Source organism: Bos indicus, chromosome 29, assembly GCF_029378745.1.
Source record: "Bos indicus isolate NIAB-ARS_2022 breed Sahiwal x Tharparkar chromosome 29, NIAB-ARS_B.indTharparkar_mat_pri_1.0, whole genome shotgun sequence".
Lineage (NCBI taxonomy): Eukaryota > Metazoa > Chordata > Mammalia > Artiodactyla > Bovidae > Bos > Bos indicus.
The window spans coordinates 5094061-5119455 of record NC_091788.1 but is presented as its reverse complement, the minus strand read 5'-3'; the positions used below and the strand labels follow the sequence as shown (position 1 = coordinate 5119455).

General features: G+C 36.4%; 1 protein-coding gene across 1 annotated transcript; it reads right to left on the bottom strand.

The window, feature by feature from the left end:
- Window positions 1-802: 802 nt before the first annotated feature.
- On the bottom strand, window positions 803-25193 carry CHORDC1 (cysteine and histidine rich domain containing 1). The gene is made up of 11 exons (XM_019954861.2): window positions 25001-25193; window positions 21106-21155; window positions 18435-18491; window positions 17060-17217; window positions 13765-13868; window positions 13060-13118; window positions 9295-9365; window positions 8084-8189; window positions 6227-6346; window positions 5528-5590; window positions 803-5245 (listed from the first exon to the last, which is right to left on the bottom strand). Exons 1-11 carry the CDS (start codon window positions 25062-25064, stop codon window positions 5099-5101), a joined length of 999 nt encoding a protein of 332 aa, XP_019810420.1. The 5' UTR covers window positions 25065-25193; the 3' UTR covers window positions 803-5098.
- Between the last annotated feature and the right edge of the window lie 202 nt (window positions 25194-25395).

Sequence of the window (25395 nt, the reverse complement as noted above, 5' to 3'; positions counted from 1 at the left end):
TGAAGTATGGACTTTGTTCATAATAATGGATCAATACTGGATCATTAACTGTAAAAATGTACCGTACTAATGCAAGATGTTAAAAATAGTGGAATATATGGGAATTCTGTACTATCTTCACAACTTTTAAATCCAAAATGGTTCTTAAACAAAAAGTTAATTGAAAACAAATGAAGCTGATAAAAAGAAAAAAAGCAAGCCTCATTAGACATCCACGCTGCTAGTGTTTTTCCATCATAGAATAAAATGGAAATTCTTCCACAAACTTTTGGACACCACTCCCAGAGGCTCTGATTTAGTAGGTCTGACATGTTGGGGACCAAGAATTTCCATTTGTAACAGATTCCCAGATGCCGACACTGCTGGCCTAGAAGTGGTATTTTGATGACCAATAACCTGGACTACAAGATCAAAGCCAACAATTCAGATTCAAAAGCCAGCAATTCTTTTGCTATTTATCCCTATATTTACAGTCTTATCTTTTTCTGCACATGTTATGCTCCAGACCTAAACTGTTTCAACCAATTCTCATACTAATGGAGAAAACTAAGGTAAGTTTAATATGGTTTCATAACATATTTTATCCAACACACAGGTATAAATTCCTGTCTACAAGCTATATGCAAAATACATGACAATCAAAATGACAATGGCAACTTTTTTGAACTGAGGAGGACTCTGAAATTTCTTTGGAAGCTGTTTAAAGAAACTAGAATCCTTAAGAGTTGTTAAATCATAAATGATACGTTTTTAACCCAGCTATTATTAGAACCAAAACCATACAGACAAAAGGACTACATACTTTATTTTATAAATTTATTTTCTAACAAAACATATGAAAAAGTAAGATTTTTCCTGGTAACTAAACACAATGGTACTAGTTTTCCATGCAGTATACGCCAATGTTTCATGGAACCCATTAATTCAACTGACAGACACAAGCAGCATAAAACAGTCAGGAGCACAGAACACAAAGCCAGGTGCCTGAGTTTGAAATCTCTATTCCACAACTCACTAGTTTTGCCATCGGGCAAGTTATTAAACTTGTGCCATAAATCAGTTTCCTTGCCTGTAACAAGAGAATATACCTCACAGGGTATCATGAGGATTAAGTCCATATTCATAAGTCCTTAAACTGGCCCGTAACAAGCGCTGCATGCCTTGATGTTTGTAAGAGCCAGCCAACATGCCAAGTACTACACTAGAAAACAGGAGTATGATGGTTGGCCTAGACACAGTCAAGGCTATATGTGGTCTATAAGAGGATACAACCATTAACAAATCAATCACACAAATAAATAAATAATAAATATGGAACTCTAAACTGAAATAAGCAACATGAAGGATGACAATATTTTTAAAAAAACATTAATACACTCATCTAATCTCATTTTTGGAACAGAAAGTATTACAGCTTCAGGGAGTAATAAGCATTTTGACAGAATGATAATTCCCTCTCCCAGGCTTAATCTTTCTTAGCAGTCTTAAAAGCATAATTTAACAACACAATCATCTGGACACTGTTATCTGCCGAGTCAAAAAGGATTAGCAAATAAAATTATTTTGCCACATAATTTTTAAGCAACATAAAAATGTTTAAGGCTGGAAGTTTTCACTTAAGTATACATTAAAGGTGGCCTACTAAATTGGAAAAATAAGAAAAGGCATTAACTGGCATTTAATAAAACCATACCCTTTAAAAGTAACTTTTTTATGGAATTCTTCACACTAAGAGCTATACAAAAACTTAAAGAAGTAAAATCAAACTATGCAAAAAAAAAAAAAACAAACAAGCAACCTTTGCAAGTCTAGTATTTTAGAGATAATGTCAAAGGTATAAAGTATAAAGCACCATGCATCTGTACTTAAAAAAAAAAAAACCAAGCCACGCAACAACTCCAGAGGAGTTTAACTTGTAAAAGATTTGGGCAGAAAGGAAGCAATCAAGTAAAACACCAACTTCCCAGCTACCCAAAAAACAAAAGAAATGAAACTTGGAAACTTAGTTAGAAACAAGGTAGGACTTAGTTTGCATTATAGAACTGAGGCTAAAGAATTATAACATAAGCAAAAGAATGAAAATAAGTATCAAAAGTGAATACCAGGTCAAAATAATTTGAATGAAACAAAACAGAAAATTCCTTAACTTTCTGATAATAAAAAGTACCTGGCCATTACAAAGAAAAAGAAAGGTTACGGACCTCATAAAGTGAGCTTTTAATCCTTTTTTTCTTTACTCCAACTTTTTTTCTTTACTCCAAACCCGTCCCCTGCAGTAGAAACACAGAGCCTAAACCACTGGACCACCAGGGAATTTTCACTTTCAAGATTTTCTGTTAATTTATTTATTACAGGTGTATGTATAACATGAATTTTCAATCTGGGTAATGATTTTTTTTTCCCAAAGCAAGGGACGGTAGAGCAATAACCCAGTCATCTTAAGATACTGGCAAGAGCTCCTTAAGGGTCTGTTCACCCTTAGATCGCTAAAGAACCGTCTAAAGAAAACCAAACAAGTTTACTTAGTAAGAATTAAAATCTCTGGCATAAAATATAAATTTTAATAAAATAGATCACTGCAGTACTCTGCTAATATTTGGTTACAATGTTTGTCTATGATAGGTTGATTTCAATTTATATTTTAATGGCTCATAAATTGCTGGTTTTAATTACTATCAAAATACTAGGTCTCAAGAGCTACTCGGAAAATCGTGTTCTACTAAAAACAAATAATCAAAACTAATGTTCAACGTTAGTTGATGGTATCGTACCAAGGCTAATTCTTAGTTTTGTAAATGTTCTAATGATATGTAAGATTTTAGCAGTTGGGGAAGATTAATACAGGACATAAAAAAAAACTGTACTTTTTTGCAACTTCTGTAAATCTAAACTTATATGAAAATAAGAGGTTAAAAATAAAAGTTCAAATTCTCAGCACTTTTCTTCCTTTATATTAGTGAACGTGCCAAGCAAGAAAAATGCTATTTTAAATTTCCCTAAAATGTTGACTTACCCATCAGATTAGTTATCAAGTGTACAATAAACCTAGCTTTATTTTGCTATAGTAATTACTATGAATACACTAAGATAGATGAAGCTTTTCTAGAGCAACAACTGAATAAAGTTACCCAGAATTTTGACCCAGATTGATAATTAAAACTCATTCTACTTAATTTTAACTGTACGTATGAGTCTAAGATAATTGTTTATATTTAGATTTTTATTTATGCAACAAATTCAGAGGTTCATAGGAATAACAAAGGAAATAGAATGGTCCCTAGTATAATCAGACTAAATACATAAATTGTGAGTATATAATGTATAGATAATACATTATATATAAAGGTGAGTGGTTTGTAACTAACTCTTACATGAATAATATTCTTGCTTTAAATAATAGTTCAAGGGTACATATCACGTATTGCTTAGGGGGGAAAAACCTCAGGAAGGAATGATCAGTAAAGGGCCTAGTAACCTTATCTCAAATCAAATCAATTATCAATCCTTATTCTAGATTTCATGTCTCTAAATGAACTCAGGTTCCAGAATTATGAAAAGTTAAAAAAATTTAAATACAACCCCAAGTACGAGAAATATGCATTTCGTTTGGGTCCAATCTCCAGTGCAAAAATTTCTTGCCATGGTATTTTAGTGTCATAAAAGCTGGCTGCCAATTTTTCTGTCTTTATACGTAACACAGCTAAACCATTTAATAATTACACTAACTACATCTAATAGTTATTTATTTGTTAAGGGTAATAGACTTGAGAAACACTATTAACTAAAACTGTACTTCCGCAAACTTTTCAAGTCCATTAATACCAAGAAAGAAAAACACTCAAGAAGCTTAAGAAATAATTATTTTAATCTACATAAACATAATATATACTCACATGTATTAAGTTTTGCCGTAGTTTCTGCCTTCATAACATGTCTTAATTTCAGTTTCCTTTGTGAACTCTGCACTGCCTCAAAAACTAATTATCCTTTAATGGGTTCAATTAGCATGAACTATCTAATTCTGTGATACCTATGTTTAATCAATACAATATATAATCAACACTGTATCACCTAGAATTGTCAAGCTGTTTGTGAAAACTTAAAAAAAAAAAAAAAACCTTCAAAAGAATAAGCTATTTTGTTTATTTCACATGTAATAGCTGTCATAAAGCAAAGTTTAAGTATTTACTTTTCTGATACCCTTATGTATTTCCAAAAGTCTTTTAGCCTGCAATTTTACAGACAGTTTTCCACCAGGGAGGCCAGATAATATATATAATTTATCTTTATAACTTATAAAAGATTCTAAGAGGGCAGGCACAAACTGTAAGTTAGGTACAATTCAGTCATAACACCATATAAAGACCTTATGAATAATTAGGAAAGAGATGTTAACACTACTGTTTAGTCTTATAAAATGGTGAATTTTAATCAAATTGATACCTTTTAATTATTTATGTTTCCTATATTCTTAGATCACAGTGCTTGGCAAGTATACAGGTACTGATGTAATTTTTAATCCAATTAGTTGTAAATGAATTCTGATTTGTTAATCAATGTTTGTATTTCCTTGCTACTACTTAAGTATGACACTACCATGAGTTAATCCCCCTACAAAATGTTATTGTTGAGTGGAAAAGCAATGCAGAGCTTCATCTCTTCCTTAAAGATTTTCAAGTATCATAGGAACACAGATTCATGAAAAAGCTAATTAAAAATTTGACATTCCATCTTGTTTTAGTGATTAATTATAGGATAAAAGAAAGAGATGTAAAAACAAATGTTTCTTTACATTTCTCTGATTAATGTAATATTATGCTAAGAAATATTATAACTGTTATGAGCCATTTTCTAGCTTCTTCAAGTATAGGACACAACTACAGTTCTATTAGTGAAGAGAAATGAAGAATTAATTTAGGTAACTCAAAAGCGATATGGGAGGCACAAAAAGATAAACCAACTTTGGCTTTAACCTACTGCAGACCCTGAAATGCCAGATTCAACAACAACAAGAAAACAAGAGCACAGCGGCAAGCCACCACTTGACCACATAGCAAGAATTCTGAAACAGCCAGTAACATTTCCTTCCCTTCCCAACTCATTCCGTTGTCTCTTCCTTTTGTTTTTCCTCGGTTTTGGCTGCAGGCAGTTCAAGGCTTGCCCACTGCATAGGTTCAGCTTTTCTCATGGTGATCTCAATCTTTGTTGCAGTCATAGTTACGTAGCTTCGCTTTACATCAATCACCTGTAACATATTAAAGAAAATGCCAGTATTCTGGATGGCTTTACTAATTTTAGAGGCAATAAGTTTAAATGATACACAAGATTTCATGTCTATGCCTACTGCTAACAGTCAAAACTCCAAGCTTCTAAGGTCATCTCTAGCCTTAGATGTAAACTCCTGGGTAAGAAATAATGCTAAGTTATTTATCTACTCTGCATCAATGCTTACCTAAAGTACTGTCTTTTATTATAAAATGGCATTTTAAATACTAAGAAAAAATTCTGCTGGATTTATAATACTTACACCCCATAATTTCACATTTTGATGAAATTCCTTCTCTCCTTCAAATACAATGTGTACATTTAACTGGAAAAAAAAAAAGTAGATTAATGGATCAAAACCAAAGTAAGGATTTATGATATTAAAACAGTGATTATAAAAATAAGAAGACACGGATAAAAATCATTTAAGTTATTTTAAGGAACTGCCAATATTATACTTTGAGAAAACCGTTAACAGTGAAAAAAATATTAACATGGAATTTCATATTGAGAACTAAGTAGCATTATTATCTATAAATCTTCTAAGCCACTACAGTACTTTCAGGATGCTTCAGAAATATCTCGCTGAGAACGTTCACTTAAAGTAGTTTCTAGGAAAGTAATTTCAAATTATTTTTTTGAATTGGAGAAACTTTTAAAAATCTTAAAACAGCTCAAGCAAGATCAACATTTTACAATACAGTAAGAATAATGTGTAGTGATTTCCCTGGTGTTCCAGGGAACACCACTGGAAGAATCCGCCTCCCAATGCAGGGATGAAGGTTCAAGCCCTGGCTGGGGAGCTAAGACACACACGCCGCAGCTGGAGAGGGCCCGGGCTACCAAGTGCCCGCACAGCAACATGGAGGGCCCTGCACGCTGCAGCCGCAACCTGACACAGAGAAGACACACACACTTTCAATGGGACAACGCACAGGACAGAGCTGCCTAGTGTACTCACCAATGTGCTATTTGCTACCACTTGGCTGAGCTCTGGAAGTGAATTTTTCGCATATACTGAAATGGTGACTTCACCCCCAGTCTGATGCCAGTCATGTCTACACGGAACAACCTTTTTCCCCTGCAATATAAGAGAAACTTTGAATTTACAAAGTGTCTTAACCTCTTAAAAAGAGTAATCTGACCCATTAAAATTGAGAAAAACACCACATAAAATTGAGCCCTTAATATTTTTAAGCATAAACAAATTCTAAAGCCCCTATCAAGAAGTTTGACCAATAAAACAAAATACTAGCTTTATGACTTAAGACCATACTTTTGAGACTGAAGTAGAGATATTTGCTCAACAATATAAACCAGACAACATCTTAATCTCATGCATAATAACTTTCCAGTTATTTTCTACACACTGAAATTTGAGGAAAAATAATTGACTAGTTTTAAGTGTCTGCTGTTCTTATTGAATATTTTCCTCTTACAATAACATGAATAAAAGGTAAGAATTTGTGGAAATAATCTTTTGATTACTATTATGGAAATAAATTATTACCTATGAATGATACACTGCTGTAACAATAACTACTTGAAAGATGAAGTGTGATGTGTCTTATAACTGAGGGTAATTTAATGCATGAGATTGTGAGACACTATTATTTGAAAAAGCAGTATTTATATTTTTGTATAATTACGCCAACTGAATTTAAATTACTTACACCACTTAAATTTTTTTGCCCTTAAACACCTGGCTTAGTCACTCAATAGTTGACAACTATATGCATTAAAAAATAATAAAAACGTGTTTTTTATCAAGAGTTATACTATGAAAACTTAAGCACACAAAACAACATTTTATTTCTTCAAAGCAAAACTTTCAAATTTTCGTACCTTGGAGAAAATACAGGGAGATTTCACTTTTTACTAATAAAACACTCATAGAAGTTTTGTGGTAGACAAATCATTATAACTTAACAGATAACATTTACAATATCTAACCCAAGTGTTATTAAAAAGCAGACATAATAATATATGCTAATATACACTGAATTCCTAAAGTAATCTAACATAAAGATACACACACTGAAAACATCATTGTCTTGGACTTTTTAGTGCCAATACAGCACATAAAACTAATTTAATGTATTAAAAGACACGTTAATAACAACTAACAAATATGTATTTAGCAATGAGTTGCTTGCCTTCTTACAGTTTAATGGGATTTTCCAAGATTATTTGCATAGCTACAAGTCTTTTAAAATGCTGTTAGGTAAGTAGAAACTGATGCTTTCGCTTTTCTTTTGCTAAGTTTTCTGGTAGCAAGCAGAGGCTGATTCATGTCAACGTATGGCAAAAACCACCACAATACTGTAAAGCAATTAGCCTCCAATTAAAATAAATAAATTTAAAAAACACAAAAACATAAACAATTCCAAAGAAACAAGTCTACAATCCTACCGTTTGGCCACTAGATGGAGTGTCTGTCATGTATAAATGGCTGAATGACAGTAAGGGGCCAAAAGAGCATCAGAGGTCTCAATGGTAACTCAAATGACCAGAAAAGTGATTTTTAAACAGAAAAAGTCAAAACAAAGTATGCAATTACAGAAAAATATGCTTCCATTTAGACTAGCTTACTATTTCAAAACAATCTACATATTTGTAATCAATATACACAATGGTTATTCTGATCAAAGAGCAGTGCGTTAAGAGCTTGACTCAGATTAATTTTAGATTTTAGTTAGGTTCATCAAACTAAGGAACTTTTTTTTTTTCTTGAATCTAAAGACAGAGTAATCTCAAATGTCTTCAAAATGACTCAGATAAATACACTCCAATAGGCTATTTTTTAAACATTACTTACAGCATCCTTTTTAGTCCACATGTGTTTCCCTGTTGTACAGCCCTCTTGGGCTAAGAATGTATTAAAATCAGAAGTTTTTCTTCTACAACAGCTCCAGTATTTCATCCTTTAAATTATCATAGAAAAATTTTAGAAATAAAATCTGACAGTCAATTAAATTTGGAAGTGTTATAGTAATAAGTAACTTAAAAAAGTAAGCATGTAACTTTAGTATTTTACAAGTGTCTAAGTTGCTAAAGGATGGCATCACAGACTCGATGGACGTGAGTCTGAGTGAACTCCAGGAGTTGGTGATGGACAGGGAGGCCTGGCATGCTGCAATTGATGGGGTTGCAAAGAGTCAGACATGACTGAGTGACTGAAGTTGCTAAACAGTTAACACTACCAGAAGACCAATAACCAGAATGCCATTTAGTATAGCAATTCTGGCATTCCTGAGTGAAGATGCTTAAAACCATCACAAAATCCAAAATCAGCTTTTCACTGACAGTTTGCATCTCAGTTTCCTCATGAAGCTACTATGAAATGGTTGATCAAAGATTGAAGACCTTCATATTTGAATAAACCAGGAAAGTGAGAACATGCAAAAAATCTAAAAACGAATGTTTACATAACCTGTGATAGGCAATCCCAAAGTAAGTAAAAAATTAACTTGAGAAAAATCTAACACTATTTACTCAAGAAAGATCTAACACTGGAAGACAAAAATTACAGTAAAACTTTGGGTTTGTGTCCTGAACATATGGAAACAGAGTGGAAGATTTTCATAGTACTGTGTTTCTATAAACTACAGTGTAACATAATGAGAGAGGTGCTCAGCTGAGGGCTGTGGAAAAGTATTGGTTTTCTCAAGATGCCACAATGTTGGGGTCTTAGTGTCCCAGGGCCCCAAATTCCAAATGTCCTACCAATGGGCAGGGCAGCTCTTCAACAAAACACCTATTCAGCTTAAAGAAAAAAAGTATCCTATTGTAATATAAAGGAATATTAAAACACATGAGGTTTGAATCACAGTGGTCACTTCAACCGTAACCTTGTATCAGTTTTCCCACCTGTAAAAAGAAGGCAAACTCACATTTCTATGTTATTTTAAAGTTTAAATGACAATATAAGTAAAATACCTAATATTGTCACATGGCAAATAATGTTTAAAGGCATATTAACATTTCTAACATCTACCATAAAGTTTTCATTAGTCTGGTTTAAGTTACCCTTCGTGGAAAATAGGTACTCCAGAATGATATACACAGACTTCTTCTAGACTCTGTGGACCCTGGTATGTCTACAAGAGAAAAAAAAGAGGGAAAAAATTAGTTTCATATCTCAATGTTACATTTCACATGTATTTGTAAGTACTGGTGACCTCTATGAACTATGAAAATGCCCAAGAGGTAACAATTACCTAGAACATTCATAAATTCACCTCAGGCCATTCCAATAAGGAATGAAAAAAGATTCCTGTTTAGATATGCTTAAATTTCAGTTCCCTGTGAAAAAGGTAAATATTAAAGTAGGCAACAGGATGTATCAGATGTTTTTTAGACTTTTGGGTATGAGGACACATCCCAACATATTCCAAACATATTCAGGTATGTTCTAGAAATTTACAGGCCAATACTAAAACCAAGAAATTAGTGTTCTCATCAGAAACATAGTTATAGCATGATTATGTGCTCACACAGTAAACTCTGTGAGCATTATGAATTGAAATGGAAAATCGAATAAGCAATTCTGAAGTCCAGGGTGATGACTTCTTATCCCTACAAAGGGTAAAATGAGCTGCAGACCTATATATATATCCAGGGTTTGTCTGGAAGATCCGGGCCCCATTGCTGCTGTAGATGAAGGCTCTACAGATGAATTCACAAAAAGTTATGTTAATAAAACATAGATGCAGCCAGTAGTATATTTTCTGTCTACTTTGGTATTTACAGCAACCATCCTACAGTTACAGAAAATAAAATTCTGTACATTTACTTTTTGTAAATTCAGATTACGGGGTGTGTATCTCCTGAAGATATTCCATGGGCACCCAAAACCCAGCGCATTAAGATTCTGAACTTCTATCACTACTGTTCCCCAGACCTCCTACTCTTCTTCCCCACCTTATCTGATGGCACCGTATCTACTGAATCTCTCAAAGTAAAAATTCTTCAAGTCCTCTTCAGGTTCTCTTTACCTTCTACCCTCATGTAGTCTATCACAAAATCCTGTCAACCTGAATTTTAAAAAAAATCTTACCAGTTTAATTTGCTAAACTTCCTCAAGATCACTAGCAGATTCTCGGCAATGAAACTCTGCTAAAAGATTCTGATGAATTTCTCTGCCTTCAGTTTCTGGACTCTACCATCTACTTAAACATGCACCACTCTCTTGTTTAAAGCCCTTTAAATACCGCTACCTCAAACCATATACAATAATCAGTGCCAGTGGTCTGCACATTTAAATGTGCCTCTAAGCCCAAAAAGAAACAGACTTCCTAAAGAGGATAGAGAAAGCCCATCATGAAGGAAAAGATGAACAAACTGAGTTTCATTAAATTTAAAGAGACTGTTTATTAGAAGACATTATTAAGGCGGTGAAAAAGTATAGTCTCTCTGACAAAGGACTTGCAGCTAAAACAGATGAAGAATCCTTAAAATCATTAAGAAAAAGTCAACTTAATAGAAAAACAGATACCGATTTTGGACAGTGTCACAAAGGAGGACATCCAAATGGCCAACAGGCATACAAGAGCGCAGTCAACATCATCATCAGCAAAGTGCAAATTAAAATCACAATGGGAACATTCCACATTCACCAGAGTGGCTGAATATAAAAGACTGATATTACAGAAGTGTTACCAAGCTGTAGAACAAATAGACCCAGCCTCATATATCACTGCTAAGAGTGTAAACACAACCACTTTGTAAAATTAGGTGGGAGGACCTGCTAAAGCTGCAGACACACACACACACACACACACACACACACACACACACACTCACACACTGAAGAAGCAACACTATTTCTAGTTATCTACCTAAAAGAAATGTGTAAACGTATCCCAAAGTCATGCACAAATATGTCCATAATAACATGAATCAATAAACTTCACAGGACAGTAGAAAGGATAAACTGATTGGCACACTCAAACAATGGTATGCTTTAAAGCAATGAAAAGGAATAAATTACAGCTACATGAAACCAAGATAACCACAAACAGTTAAGCAAGGAAGACAGACTTAAGTACCTGTTCTATGATTTTATTTACAGTAAATTTTAGAAGTGGGTAAAACTAATCTATGTTGAGAGAAAAAAGTAGTTACCTTTGGGAAAGGAAATAATGGATGAGAGGAAACATATGCACTCTGACTAATAAACTTGTATTTATATATATTCAATGTTGTATTTCAGTGAAAAAACTTTAGAAACATTACTTCAATGGCCACCGTGACCTAAAGGAAGGCCTAAGCTGTGAGCAGCAAGCCTTTCAGGATCTAGCCCGACTTTTCTTTTGATCTCAACTTTACATCAGCAAATTCTGTATCATTATCATTGACATTTTTGATTTTTGTACATGACTGCTCTCTCTGCTTGGAATATCCTTTTCCATTTATAGAACTGTCATTCATTTCTCAAAATTCATCTGGGATACCTTCACTCTGACATGCCTACAGACCCCACCACCTCCACTGCACCTCCCGCACCCAAAGAATTAATCGTTCTCTATCTACTACATCTACTTTAAATACATGGGAATGCATTTGTATTTCCATCTCTAAAGGAACAAGGTGATCCCAAACTCAGCATGAAAGAAGACTGCAAACCTGCTCCCAACCCTAACTCCAATGTCTCCTCCTCAGTTAATGGTGCACTGAGATGCTTCATTTCTGGTTTATCAGCAGGTCCTGCTAATACTTCCAGGTGTCATTCATTCTAACGTGCTTGTCATGTGCTGGCACTGTTCTAGCACTCAAAACATAGAAAAGAGAAAATGTTTTCCTTTCGAATCTTATATGAGTGAAGAAGGGAGGCGAAATCTGTAAAATAAGTAGTATGGAATAAGGTGTAAGTGCTGTGGGGAAATAAGGACAGTATGGAAATGGTGGTGAGGGTGTACTATCACACAGAGTGGGCAGAAAGAAGCCTCAATGAGATGTCTGATGACATCCTACATGTAACTACTTCTCTAAAACACACGCCAATGCCTGGTTTTTCAAAATAGCACCCTAGCTGGTTTTCCTTCCCTTGATTCCACTCCTGCACCACTAAATTTACCATTCATCAGCCAAAGATATCCTTTTAAAGTCCCTCCTTAAACAGACTACGGCTTTATATTATACTTACTAAAGCCCGAACTCCTCACTGCGACGTACAAGGACCTCCATAATCTTGCCTGCCTTTCATACCCTGTTTCATACCCTTGATCAATCCTCCACTGACTTTTCTTATAATTTCTTGAGTAGCCAAGCTCTAAAGCCTCTAAACATACTACTCCCACATCTACTCCAAAGTTTACACAACTCATCTGCTACATCATTCAGATTTCTGACTTAGTGTCACCATATCAAAAAGGACTTCCCTGATAAGTGCCCATAAATAGTTTTACTCTGTATCTCCTTGTCAGCTTTATTCAAGTCTACCTAAATTCACAGCAGTTAAGAACTTATTTGTTGTCCTCCCCAAAATCAGAATATCAGCTCCCCAAGAACAGGGATTTTTGGTTTATTTAATACCACATTTCCAGTCCCTAAAACCATCTCCGGCACACAAGAAGTGCTCAGTAAATGCTGACAGAACTAGACCTGTTTATTCCTGTGATCTATCAGACGTACTCCTCAGGGACAGGCGCATGCTCATAGTCCTGCTCCATGGAATAGTGCCCAACACATAACAGGCACGTAAATGTTTGTATCTAACTGAGTCAGTACATTACTCTTTTCTCAAAATAAAAAGTTTACTTCCAGACGTAACACAAATTTTATAATATATACCTTTGAACACCCTCCATTTTTACATGAGGTTCCAATCTTAATTTCATCACTGTCTTCTTCTAAAAGAAAGAAAAACAAAATAGAAACATTAAAATAGAACATTTTTACTATAGTGCTTTCTTAAAAAGTACCCTTTTCTTAAAATGAGTATTTAAAAAAAAAAATCTAAATACAAAAAAACTGCTATTTTACATGATTTTACTTAACAGTTTTCTGTGTGACCTTTCATGTAACACACATAAAAATGAATCAGAAGCCAACTATTGTGATTAAATCTTGCCTATATTCCCAAAATGGCACAGGACATGATGCACTTCTATTCTATAATGCACCCTATATCCAGTATATTTATCTTATGTAAAAGAGAAATCATGATTCTTTTTCCCCAGATAACAGGTATGGGTCAGAGAATGCTGAATATATTTTATATCATGCATAATTAAACATTTACAAAAAAGCTTAATTCACTGTTAAAAAGTAATGAGTAACAGAATAAAAAAAAATTAACAGGTTCTCCTTTTTAATAAAAACAAAATGAAATTAATCACAAATTCATTCTGTGGTTTAACACACATTCAGTAAACAAAAAAGTTCTTTACTACAAAGTACTACTTTTTTATATCTATATGCTATAAACTATACTGCTTCTGCTTCTTTTAGATAACTGGCTAACTGAACAGAAAAATATAAAAAGCAAAATCTTACCTTTCTTATTTTCTTCATTCCCCGATGACAGTTTAAGTTTATCAAGTGCTTGTTTTAGGGAGGCAGATATCTTTAATTCCAAATTTGTCATTGGTTCATCCGGGCTAGAGATTTTGGAAACTTTATTACCATTATTGAGGTACAAAAACATTTCTTTTACTAAAAATAAATATACTTAAGAGTCTACTTATGATAAGTCAAAAGCTTTGTGAATCAAGTCTTTCTAATTAAAAAAGTATTTTACAATAACTGCTATAATATAGCTACGTTTCTAAGTTTTAGCAGAAAAATGTTGATACTAAATATCAAATAACCATGCTACTTTCAACACAAATTGTGCTAATGGGAAGGAAGAAAAGACTAAGAATCCAAATCTGCCAAGATGAGCAACTCCACGGAGGGGACTGTGAAGGAACTGCCCAAGGAAAACCCCGAGCATGCAAGTACGGACCAAGTGAACAATTATGCACTAAGTGATTCACTCAGCAGGGCGTGCACACAGCACAACTCCAGGGCAGGTGTGTCCACTGTATATGCAGTTATGCTCAGGGTGAGGGAGCCACACGTCTTTCTTGTGCCTTGGCATGTATCGTTTTCACTGTGGCATAGTGGAATTCTCTAAGGGAATCGTCCTTGTCAGGGAGTCAGTTTGAGTTGAAAAAGAACTTGGAGGCTTTCCTTTCCATTCTACCACTGTTTGTTGAATATTTTTTAAGACATTCTTCACAGAAAAACATTTCCTTTCCTTTCAAAAATTCTAATAAAGAAGAATTTTATTTTAAAGCAGCTCATTTTATCATTACAACAGTACATAACTGAATAATTATGTACTAAGGCAATATTATGTACGAAGTGAATCCATATCCCTCCTGGTGGAGACAGTTCCCGTCACGTGGACACCACTACACGCGCCTGTTCACGCAGTTACATCCCAAGGCAGCTGTAGCAGGGCTAAAAACAGTGCCAACAGTGCCCCCAACACTTTGTAAAGTGCTGTATGTAGAATTTAAGACATTCAGTAAGTGTTAAGAATACTAATAAATGCAACAAGAAAGCTAAAAAACCCTAGGTTATTCATTCTCCATCCTTAATGAAAAACCTGCTGCACAGGAGGCACTAACAAAGCACATAAAAGCTTGTATCCTCATAATCTCTGTAGTACCATCCAATGAATTTAGGAGAAAACACTTAATTTCTCTTTCTCTTAGGTGAAGTTATTAAAGTGAAGTTATTATTTTAAAAAATATTACCTCATACTGTCAATTACAGTAGACTCAACTATAATATTTAATAATGATCCATGTCAAAATTCTTGTCTTTTTATGACTTCCCTCCCCCACAACTGGCAAACCAATCAGTAAGACATGTGATAAAATTTCTCATGATTATGAATAAGGTGGATATACAATAAAATCATTCTAAGTAGTTTGGTTAAATAAACAAAATAAACATCAAAAAGTCCCTGAGGGTTTTTTCTCTGTTGGATATTAGTCAAGATGCTATAAACTTATTTATTTAAGATTAATAAAGAAAAATTGGGGAAATCATTAATCCATAGTATGAATATCAACAAAGGTCATGTTTGACGCCAAAAACCATCTTTTTTTTTTAAGTCCTGTATTTTGATTCTAAAACAACTAAGTACTCAAGGGCTATGTGAAGAAGACCTGGTATAACAGTGATATCCAACAATCCCAGCATATGTGGGATTATACAACAGAGTACAGTGGGTAAGCAAGTATGAAGAATCTGTGCAATTCTACTGCAAAATGAGCAAAATGTATTTTTAAAGTATTTTAATAGATATGCCATGTAAATCAAATAGATTAAAAATTGATCAGTAATGAGACTAACAGTTTTCAGACAACTGGGGGTAAAAGATGAATGACTAGGCTTATTCTAAGTGGCAAAATATGGACAAATATATAGAATCTGACCCAATACAAGGGAAATTTATATACTCGGTAATGATAAAATGAGCTGCTTTAAAATTCACTAGAATTTTTGAAAGGAAAGGAAATGTTTTTCTGTGAAGAATGTCTTAAAAAATATTCAACAAACAGTGGTAGAATTGAAAGGAAAGCAACCAAGTTCTTTTTCAATTCAAACTGACACGGACGATTGATTCCCTTAGAGAATTCCACTATGCCACAGTGAAAATGATATATGCCAAAGCACAAGAAAGACGTGTGGCTCCCTCACCCTGAGCATAACTGCATATACAGTGAACAAACCTGCCCTGGAGTTTTACTGTGTGTATGCCCTCAAGGAAATAGAAGTGAAAAGGTATTATCTATGAGAAAACGAATTTATAAGCAGAGTACATCATGAGAAATGCCAGACTGGATGAAGCACAAGCTGGAATCAAGATTGCTGGGAGAAATATCAATAACCTCAGATATACAAATGACACCACCCTTATGGAAGAAAGCGAAGAACTAAAGAACCTCTTGATGAAAGTGAAAGAGGAGAGTGAAAAAGTTGGCTTAAAGCTCAACATTCAGAAAACTAAGATCATGGCATCCAGTCCCATCACTTTATGGCAAATAGATGGGGAAAAAATGAAAATAGTGACAGACTTTATTTTTGGGGGCTCCAAAATCACTGCCGATGGTGACTGCAGCCATGAAATTAAAAGACGCTTGCTCCTCAGGAGAAAAGCTATGACAAACCTAGACAGCATATTAAGAAGTAGAGTCCTTACTTCTAGTCAAAGCTATGGTTTTTCCAGTTGTCATGTGTGGATGTGAGAGTTGGACTGTAAAGAAAGCTGAGCACCGAAGAATTGATGCTTTTGAACTGTGGTGTTGGAGAAGACTCTTGAGAGTCCCTTGGACTGAAAGGAGATCCAACCAGTTCATCCTAAAGGAGATCAGTCCTGGGTGTTCATGGAAAGGACTGTTGCTAAAGCTGAAACTCAGAATACTTTGGCCACCTGATGTGAAGAACTGACTCATTTGAAAAGACCCTGATGCTGAGAAAGACTGGAGGCAGGAGGAGAAGGGGACAACAGAGGATGAGAGATGGTTGGATGGCATCACCGACTCGATGGACAAGAGTTTGAATAAGCCCTGGGAGTTGGTGATGGACAAGGAAGCCTGGCGTGCTACAGTCCATGGGGTCGCAAAGAGTTGGACACGACTGAGCAACTGAACTGAGAGAAAAACCGAATGGTTCAAAAGTTGGTGAACTACACAAAGGCTACAAATGATATGATGCAAAATTGTAAAAGGTAATACCAGGAACAAATGCTGTTATTAAGTGTAACATGAGTATATAGCTATATAAAGTGTACCTTGGCCTTTTTATTGCTTCTACTGGTTTAGGGGCCTGAATGATGTGCTCCTGAAATTTGGGTTTCAACTCAGATAATTCTTTCTTCTCAGTAGTCTTGACTTCAGGTTTGACTGGCTCAGGTGGCTTCTCACTGTTATGCCTTCCTTTCGTACAGCCCTGTTGGTGAAAGGTATTCATTCACTGAGAATTATCCTATTATCTATTTCACATGCTGTAACAAATATTAATTTTCAATTCTTAATTCATAAATTCAAGTCCATGTTTTCTCCACTTTTAACACACTGACTTATTTTAAGAAACTAAAAACAGAACTTCAAACTAAATATATTTGTAAATGAGTTCCTACATGTAGAATAATGCATTAAAAAGAGGCCTCTAAATTAGACCTAACAAATAATCTACTTTAATTATTCTATTAAAGGAATAGCATAAACTATGCTACAAACTCTGGAGATCTCACAGAGAATTCTACAAATTATTTATACAAAAGGGCCTCAATCTGAATCTCAGTTCTCCTGCTCCTAGCTATATGATCTTGAACAAGTTAATTTTTTTAAACTTGTTTCCTCATCAGTAAAATTAAGGCAATTTTTGAGAGGATTACATAAAAAATACAATAGAGTCAATAAATGCTAGCTCCCTTTTCTATATACCATTGACATACATTTTAACGTCCCTGAAATCATAAGGTCAAAGGTATGTCATTTAATTAGCAACTTTGGTCTTCTTTCTTAAGGGTACACAGAATAATAGTGCAACTTCATGGTATGTGAGATAACAATAATTTATTGTTCCTAACTGAATATGATTTAAATTGTTGCCTCGTCATGGAGTTCTATTTAAGACTGCTAACATCAAATAACAAGGAACTACTGCATAGCACAGGGAACTATATTTAATATCTTATAATAACCTGTAATGGCAAAGAATCTGAATAAGAAGAGGTACACATATGTGTAAGTGAATCACTATGCTGTATATCTTAAACTAAAAGAACACTATAAATCAGCTATACTTCAAATAAAAAATAAAAAGCTAAAGAAAAAATAAGCTGTAGGAAAAAAATTCTAGAGTGTAATTTAGATGTATATAAGTACACTAGAAATGAAAACAAAAAAAGGACTATTAACATCAAAAACATAAATTGACAAGTAGTTAATTAACATCTTGAAACTCTAATCTCTAAAACCGATAAATTCCCTACTTTAAGTGCCACAGAAGGGAGGTGACCTCCATTTTAAAAGAAAGGGACTATCTGTAAGTTAACAAGGACTAGACAAAAGCTGTCCAAAATCAGACTCCTCAAATCTGGAGATTCCCGTAATATGTACGTTTTGGGGGATAATCTAAGAGAAAAACACATTAATACTTACTACGATACTTAAAAAGTCAGAAAAATCAGTTGTTCTTCTCTTACAGCAAGACCAACCCTAGGAAACGTAAGAGCCAAAAGAAGAAAACAAAGTGAAAACTCTTTGTAAAAGAACCGCAACTCACTGAAATACCACTTGCACTTACCTCCTTGAGTCGCAAAGTGACCCGTATATATATAATTTTATAGTATTAAAGTGCTGTAAATAATTAATCAATTTAAATGTTTAGTCTTTGACTAAAAAAAATGAATTAACCAATGGGGCTGTGATCCATCATAAAAGGAAGCACCTTAAAATATGGAAACAGAAATTGCTTCTGATTTAGAATAGTACTTGACTTTTAGAACAAAAACATTTTATAATTTATAAAATTAGATATTTTAAGGAATCTAGGGTGCAAGCGAAGTGCTTTACTTTAAAAAGTGAGTTAGATTAAAATCCAGTAAATTAAGAGATACTCAGCATAGTTGTTTCTCAACAATAAGCATTGTATTTTCAGAAAAACACTACTTAATGTAGCAGCTTAAGCACTTAGATCTTTCAAGGTGACATGAGCTTTTCAGTTAGAAGCATACAAATATAGAAACTGTAAAGCACTATGAGATTCCTAAACAAAGTATCAAGTAGCTAACCAAAACACTGCTTTAAGTTGTCACCTATAATTCCAATACAGTACAAGAAAAAGGAAATAAAAATGCAGTAGTCCCAAAGCTTGGGATGTCTCAAATCCAGACTAAAGGCCAGCTTTGCAGATACCCACCTGGGCCTCACTGTTTCTCTCAATATATACATGAAGAATTTGGTAGTGTCTTTTTTCATAATACACACTTAAAAGTTTTTTTAAAAAGAAGTGCCAAATATTCTATAATTCATATTTTCCTTTACTCTGAAATTTCATTTTCTTTTACTCTGAACTGAGATGAAAAATAACGAGTACAAAATTAAAGGTTTAGTTAGTATAGATAATATTGTCACCAGTAAAGCTATTTTGTATGTAGAAAGTTTTATTATCTTAATTCTATATGAAGAATTAAGTATTCTGGGAATACTGGGATATACACACGACATAGACTAGTTGTTCCCAATGCCCACCCGAGATGTTCCTCAGTCAAATGTGAAAAGGAAATTAAAATTTAAGTTTGCGAGTATAGGGCTGCAAACTGTCTTTTCTTAAGAACTGTTCTTTTCCCTGAATGTGCCTCTTCTAATAAGAATAATTTGGAAAAGGAAATGGCAACCCACTCCAGTATTCTTGTCTGGAAAATTCCATGGACAGAGGAGCTTGGTGGGCTACAGTCCATGGGGTTGCAAAGAGTTGGACATGATGGAACATGCATGTACAACTTGAATAGTAAAATGTTTTTTTCTTTTGCTCATGCAATGTTTAATTTTTTACTTGGCTAAACAGAAAACTGACAAGAGTACACAATCTACTGATGAGATATTTTGCTTAAAATCTACTGGGCTGTGAAATTCAGTAGTATTGGAAAGTCTAGGTCTTCAAGAAATGTTATAAAAACAATAATAAACAGAACCTAATTAGAACAGAGAAAGAAAAATACTTCCAAGTAAAATCATCAAGTTTAATCAGAACAATTAACAGTTGGATATAAACAGAGGAGCAATGGAGTGAATGACTAGAATGTTAGTGGTATCATTACTAGCAGCAGCAAAGGCAGGTTATTTTTGGAATAAGGGGTCACTTCAGAACTCATCTGTAGTTGCCAATGACACACATAAATGAAAAGTACATTGTAGAAGTGAAGTAAGGACAAAATAAACTGAATGAGAGGGAAAAAGGAAGCCCAAACTGAGAAGTGAAGTGTGCCCATGGTTAGAAGATATGAGGAAAAACATCATCAGAAAACACAAAGATGCAAGGAGTCAGATCACAATTTGTGGTATCGAACGTTTGTTCTGTTTCTCTCACTTAGAGGTAACCAGATTAACATAGGCTTGTTATTTGCTTGTATATCATTGTTTTTTACACTTGGCTAACAGCTGAACACCAAGGTCTAATTACTCCATGAAATGTAAAATTAGAAATTCAAAGGACATTGATAAATACAAACATGATGTACTGCTTATGTTCCTAAGAAAACCTAAAACCATAGCAGCCATGTTGCAACATTTTCTTTTGAGATACACAATGGAAAATGTACCTCATTATCATAAATTTTAAAAGACCAATACACCCAACACGTCGAACAATATTCTGTCATGTCTCTAATTCTTCAGAACACCAAGAAACACTGGCGGCACCTCTCTTCTGCACTGTATTATCTAAACTTAGGCGTCTGTCCGGAGTCGCACTGCCAAGTGTTTGTAACAGTCCTCCCTAACATTCAGAGCTGCTCTTATGAGCCAACAGCTGCCCGAAATGTTGAAAGACTAAGAATCAGTACAGTTGCTTTCATTTCCCCTCAGAGTCAGGTGAAGAAATGAGGGACGTAGAAAATTAGAGCTGGAATAAAAATAATAATTTTCTAACTGGAAAAACCCTTCAGATTGCCGTCTACTGTCTCCTTTGACTCTAGTGGAACACTTGCTTAAAGCACTCCAAAATGGTCAGTAAGAAAGCATAAGCTGAGGAGGAAAAAAAAAAAGATCTAGTATTATACCTCTGAATTTACTACATAAATGTTATGACAAAAATGTATCAAGCTCCTACCTTTAATGCATCATGAAAGACTGGAACGCCTGGGTGGTACGTGCAAGCATCTGGTCAAAAGCAAAGAAAAAAGAAAACACTTCACAATGAAGAAAACCCATTTTCCTTCAGTGTTAACATATAATCCTTTTTCCATATGCAGGTAATACTTCACTAATGCTCCAGTTTGATGCATGACACACAATGCTTAATATAACACTGTATTAAAATAGTAAAGGTTAAAATTCTAATTTGAGTATGACAGCTATAAATAAAAATACACATAGTTCAAGTATAACAAATTATATTTTGTATTCTAATCTTCACAGTAAAATTTGTTTAGTACTCAAACTTTAGTATTGTATTTCAATTTTGTTTTTACAAAAATATTATCAAATTTAAACATTTTTGTGTGTATTGATCCATAAAAGTTGCCCAAGAGATGCCGTAAAAAGACATTTTTGAAGAATAGGTTCAATTTTTTAAAAACTAATATATCAGTAATATCTAATTGCTAATTTTAATTTTCTTAAGTAGGTGTCAATTCCTAGATATAAACCTTATCAAAAAGAGGCTTAAATTTTACAAAGTTTTCAGGTTTGTCACTGATTGTTAGTCTATTATTTCCCTACCCACCCCCTCACTACACCATCGATTTTTACTTAACTCTCTAACGAAAATGGAATTATAGTCTGCAATATGAAGTATTACGTTTAAAAAACAATAATAGACACATTTATTCCCTAGTTAGATAGAACCATGAGCTGAGAAAAAAGCCAGCTCCACACTTGTGCAATTTTCTTACAAGGATACTTTGCTCAAACTTTCGTGTCTGTTTAGCACTCAACTGACTACAACCTCTGATTCCTGGAATCACCTTGCTGCTGCTGCTAAGTCACTTCAGTCGTGTCTGACTCTGTGTGACCCCATAGATGGCAGCCCGCCATGCTCCCCCGTCCCTGGGGTTCTCCAGGCAAGAACACTGGAGTGGGTTGCCATTTCCTTCTCCAATGCATGAAAGTGAAAAGTGAAAAGTGAAAGTGAAGTCGCTCAGTCGTGTCTGACTCTTGGCGACCCCATGGACTGCAGCCCACCAGGCTCCTCCGTCCACGGGATTTTCCAGGCAAGAGTACTGGAGTGGGGTGCCATTGCCTTCTCCGATGATACATTTCTGGTGCTAAGAGAAAAATCTCCCTATCCCCGTATTAAGTCAGTATGGTTTCTTTGGTTAGTAACCAGGTACTACATAGAGACCATACTAGCTAATAAAGCGAGAAAGTGTCAGGTTCACAGTACAGTACCTAAGCCCAGATTCAGAAGATCTACTAATTAAGGGTAGTAGTGGAATTGAGGGCTGGAAAAGGAGATTCAAAGTAGAAATGAAAGTGTAGAGGAACAGGAATTTGAGAGGAGAATCAAAGTAGAGAACAGAGAGCGTATTTCATATCAAATTTACATACAGTCCGAGGCACACAGTGCATAATGTCTGACACAGGCATATATAATAATGGACATTCTGGCAGCAGAACAGCAAGAGTGAGTCAGGTCTTAACCATACAACTTGTATAAACAGTCCTTGAAAATCACTGCTAAATAACATGCAGATGGACATCTTTCTCTCTAGTCCTTAAAAAAAAAAAAAAATCAAGTTTGACACTTAAGCTCAAGGTAATATTTTATGGGTAAGAAGCTACCGACAGCAGTGGTAAGAACCAGGGCTTTTAACACTGAGTCTAACCCAGGCTCAAATTTTGGCTCTGCCTCTTGGTAGCTGTTTGTTTCCTCAAATGTGTGGACTGAATACAATATTGTTAGTGAAGAAATGCTTCTTCAAAAGCTGTTTTAACACATGCAGATCACCACACCAAAACACTACTTTAGCTTTTGTATCTCCATTTTCCATCAACCCACCTACCTGTGGTATTTTAAGTCCCCACAATAACCCTGGGCTTCCCTGGTGGCTCAGACAGTAAAGAATCCACCTGCAATTCAGGAGACCTGGGTTTGAAAATCCTGGGTCAGAAAGATCCCCTGGAGAAGGCAATGGCAACCCCCTCCAGTATTCTTTCCTGGAGAATTCCATGGACAGAGGAGCCTGGCAGGCTACAGTCCACAGGGTCGCAAAGAGTCAGACATGACTGAACAACTAATTTTGTTAGGCTAATAAACTTTCAGCAACCTTAAAAGTGTTCCCTACTTAATTCAGTGCCGTGGATGCTCAATCCTTGAGACTGTCTACTCCGTTGGCTTCCCTTATCTCTTTCCTAGGCACTGAACCATTTCACACACACACAGAGCTGACTTCCAAAAATTGGCTATATTTCCCCTTAAAGTTAGGCTGGTACTTTACACCCTATAAACATACATATTATCCCATTCAACAAAGCATAACACTTTCCTCTTTAACATTAAAGCAGAATAGGTATAGCCACTAAAGCAATTTACTTTTTACATAGGCTACCAACAGCAAAGGGCTTTAAAACCTTTGTTCCTTGAGTTTTTTCCACTGAAGTCTCGTAATTTTCTCCCTGAAAAACTTCACATTAATACTGTAAAAGTAATTAAAGTTATATTTTCCTCAGAAGCCTACCAAAGAGCTTACCATTTTAAATTATGTCCCCAATTTACCTGTGCAGCAAGATAACCATTCAGGTATATCAGAGGTGAAAAAGAGTTTTTAAAGTTTGATTTTAATTCCCTACACAATGAGGAAACTTGTTGCTAACTTGTTGTACTTCTCTTATTAACTGGGTATAGTAAACACTTCACAGGGTTGTTGTAAAGATTAAATGAGATAACGTAATATATATTAAGTGACCGACCAATGTCTGGCATACAGAAAACATACAATAAACACTAGTGGAATTTGAGAAAGTGTTGTTAACTCCTCAGTTCTCAAGGAATCAAGTCAGTCCTTTACTCCATTCACCTACCAAAATTCAAATCCACTGATCAGTTTCTATCATTCACCTAGTCAGTAACTCTCAAGTTTACATCCTTAATCCTACACCTGGGTGCTGGAGAGCTGCACCTCTTGGGCACCTGGGCCCGGGAGACAATTTTTCCACCCGCTGGCGGTGGGGTGGGATGGGGGATGGTTTCAGGATGATTGAAGCGTTACATTTATTGTGCACTTTATTTCTACGAGGACTACATCAGCTCCGCCTCAGATCACCAGTCATTAGGTCCTGGAGGTCTGGGACCTCTGCTACAGAGGACATTTAAGCACAGTGTCCTGCAGACGGCGCAGTACTAAGACGGGAAGGCCATGCAAAAATACCCAAGGAACACGGACGGCTACAAAGTAACGGATGACGAACGGTATCTCCCACTGGAACAGATGTATCAAAACCGAACAGCGTAACCATTCAAAAGAATCTGAACCAAGAACAGTTTTGTTTTTTTTTAAAGTATGGTTAAAACAGTGAGTCAAGTGAATGCCAGGATAACCTGCCCGCTGCCCAACCCTGCGGTGCATGTCTGTCTCTGACACACACACACGCGCGCGAGAGCGCGCATCCACCGCACGGCGAGCCCAGGGCACCTGGCTAACTGCTCACCGCTCCGAGAGGCGCGGGCGGGGACAACGATGCTCTTAACCCGGCCCAGAGGGAGAGCGGACGGCGGGGGAGCATGTGCGCCGGGCGCTGTGCCGAGGGCGGGCGCCGGGTGCGGACGCCGTCGCCGGGTCCCGCAGAGCGGCCCCGCACCCGGGAGCAGTCCGGGACGCGGCCCGGCGGGGTCAGCCTGGGAGGCCCCGGGCGTCCCCTGGAAGGGATGCGGTTGCCCGGCGGGGTCAGCCTGCGAGGCCCTGGGCGTCCCCGGGAAGATGCGGCGGCCCGGCGGGGTCAGCCTGCGAGGCCCCGGGCGTCCCCGGGAGGAGGTGGAGGGGAGGGGGCGGCGGCGCCTCTCTCACCGTCAGAGTTGGTCTCGGGGTCGAAGCGCTGGCCGCAGCCCCGGTTGTAGCACAGCAGGGCCATTCTCCTTCCCGGACGCCGGAACCGCCACTCACTGCCTCTGCAACCCCCGGCGCGCGACCCGGGCCTGCGGGCGCGCAAGCTGCCGGCTTCCGGGAACGGCCAGCTCCGCCTCGGGAACCTTCGCGAAGGTTCCGGCCGCGCAGGCGCAGCGGTGACGGAAGAGGCCAAGGAAGAGGCGGGGGGCCCGCAGGTTGGGCTCCAAGGAGCAGCAGGGGAAGAGGGCGGTGCGGCGGCTGGGCGGGCCGAAGGGCGGGGCGGGCCGAAGGGCGGGGCGGGGCGGGGCGGGCCGAAGGGCGGGGCGGGGCGGGGCGGGCCGAAGGGCGGGGCGGGG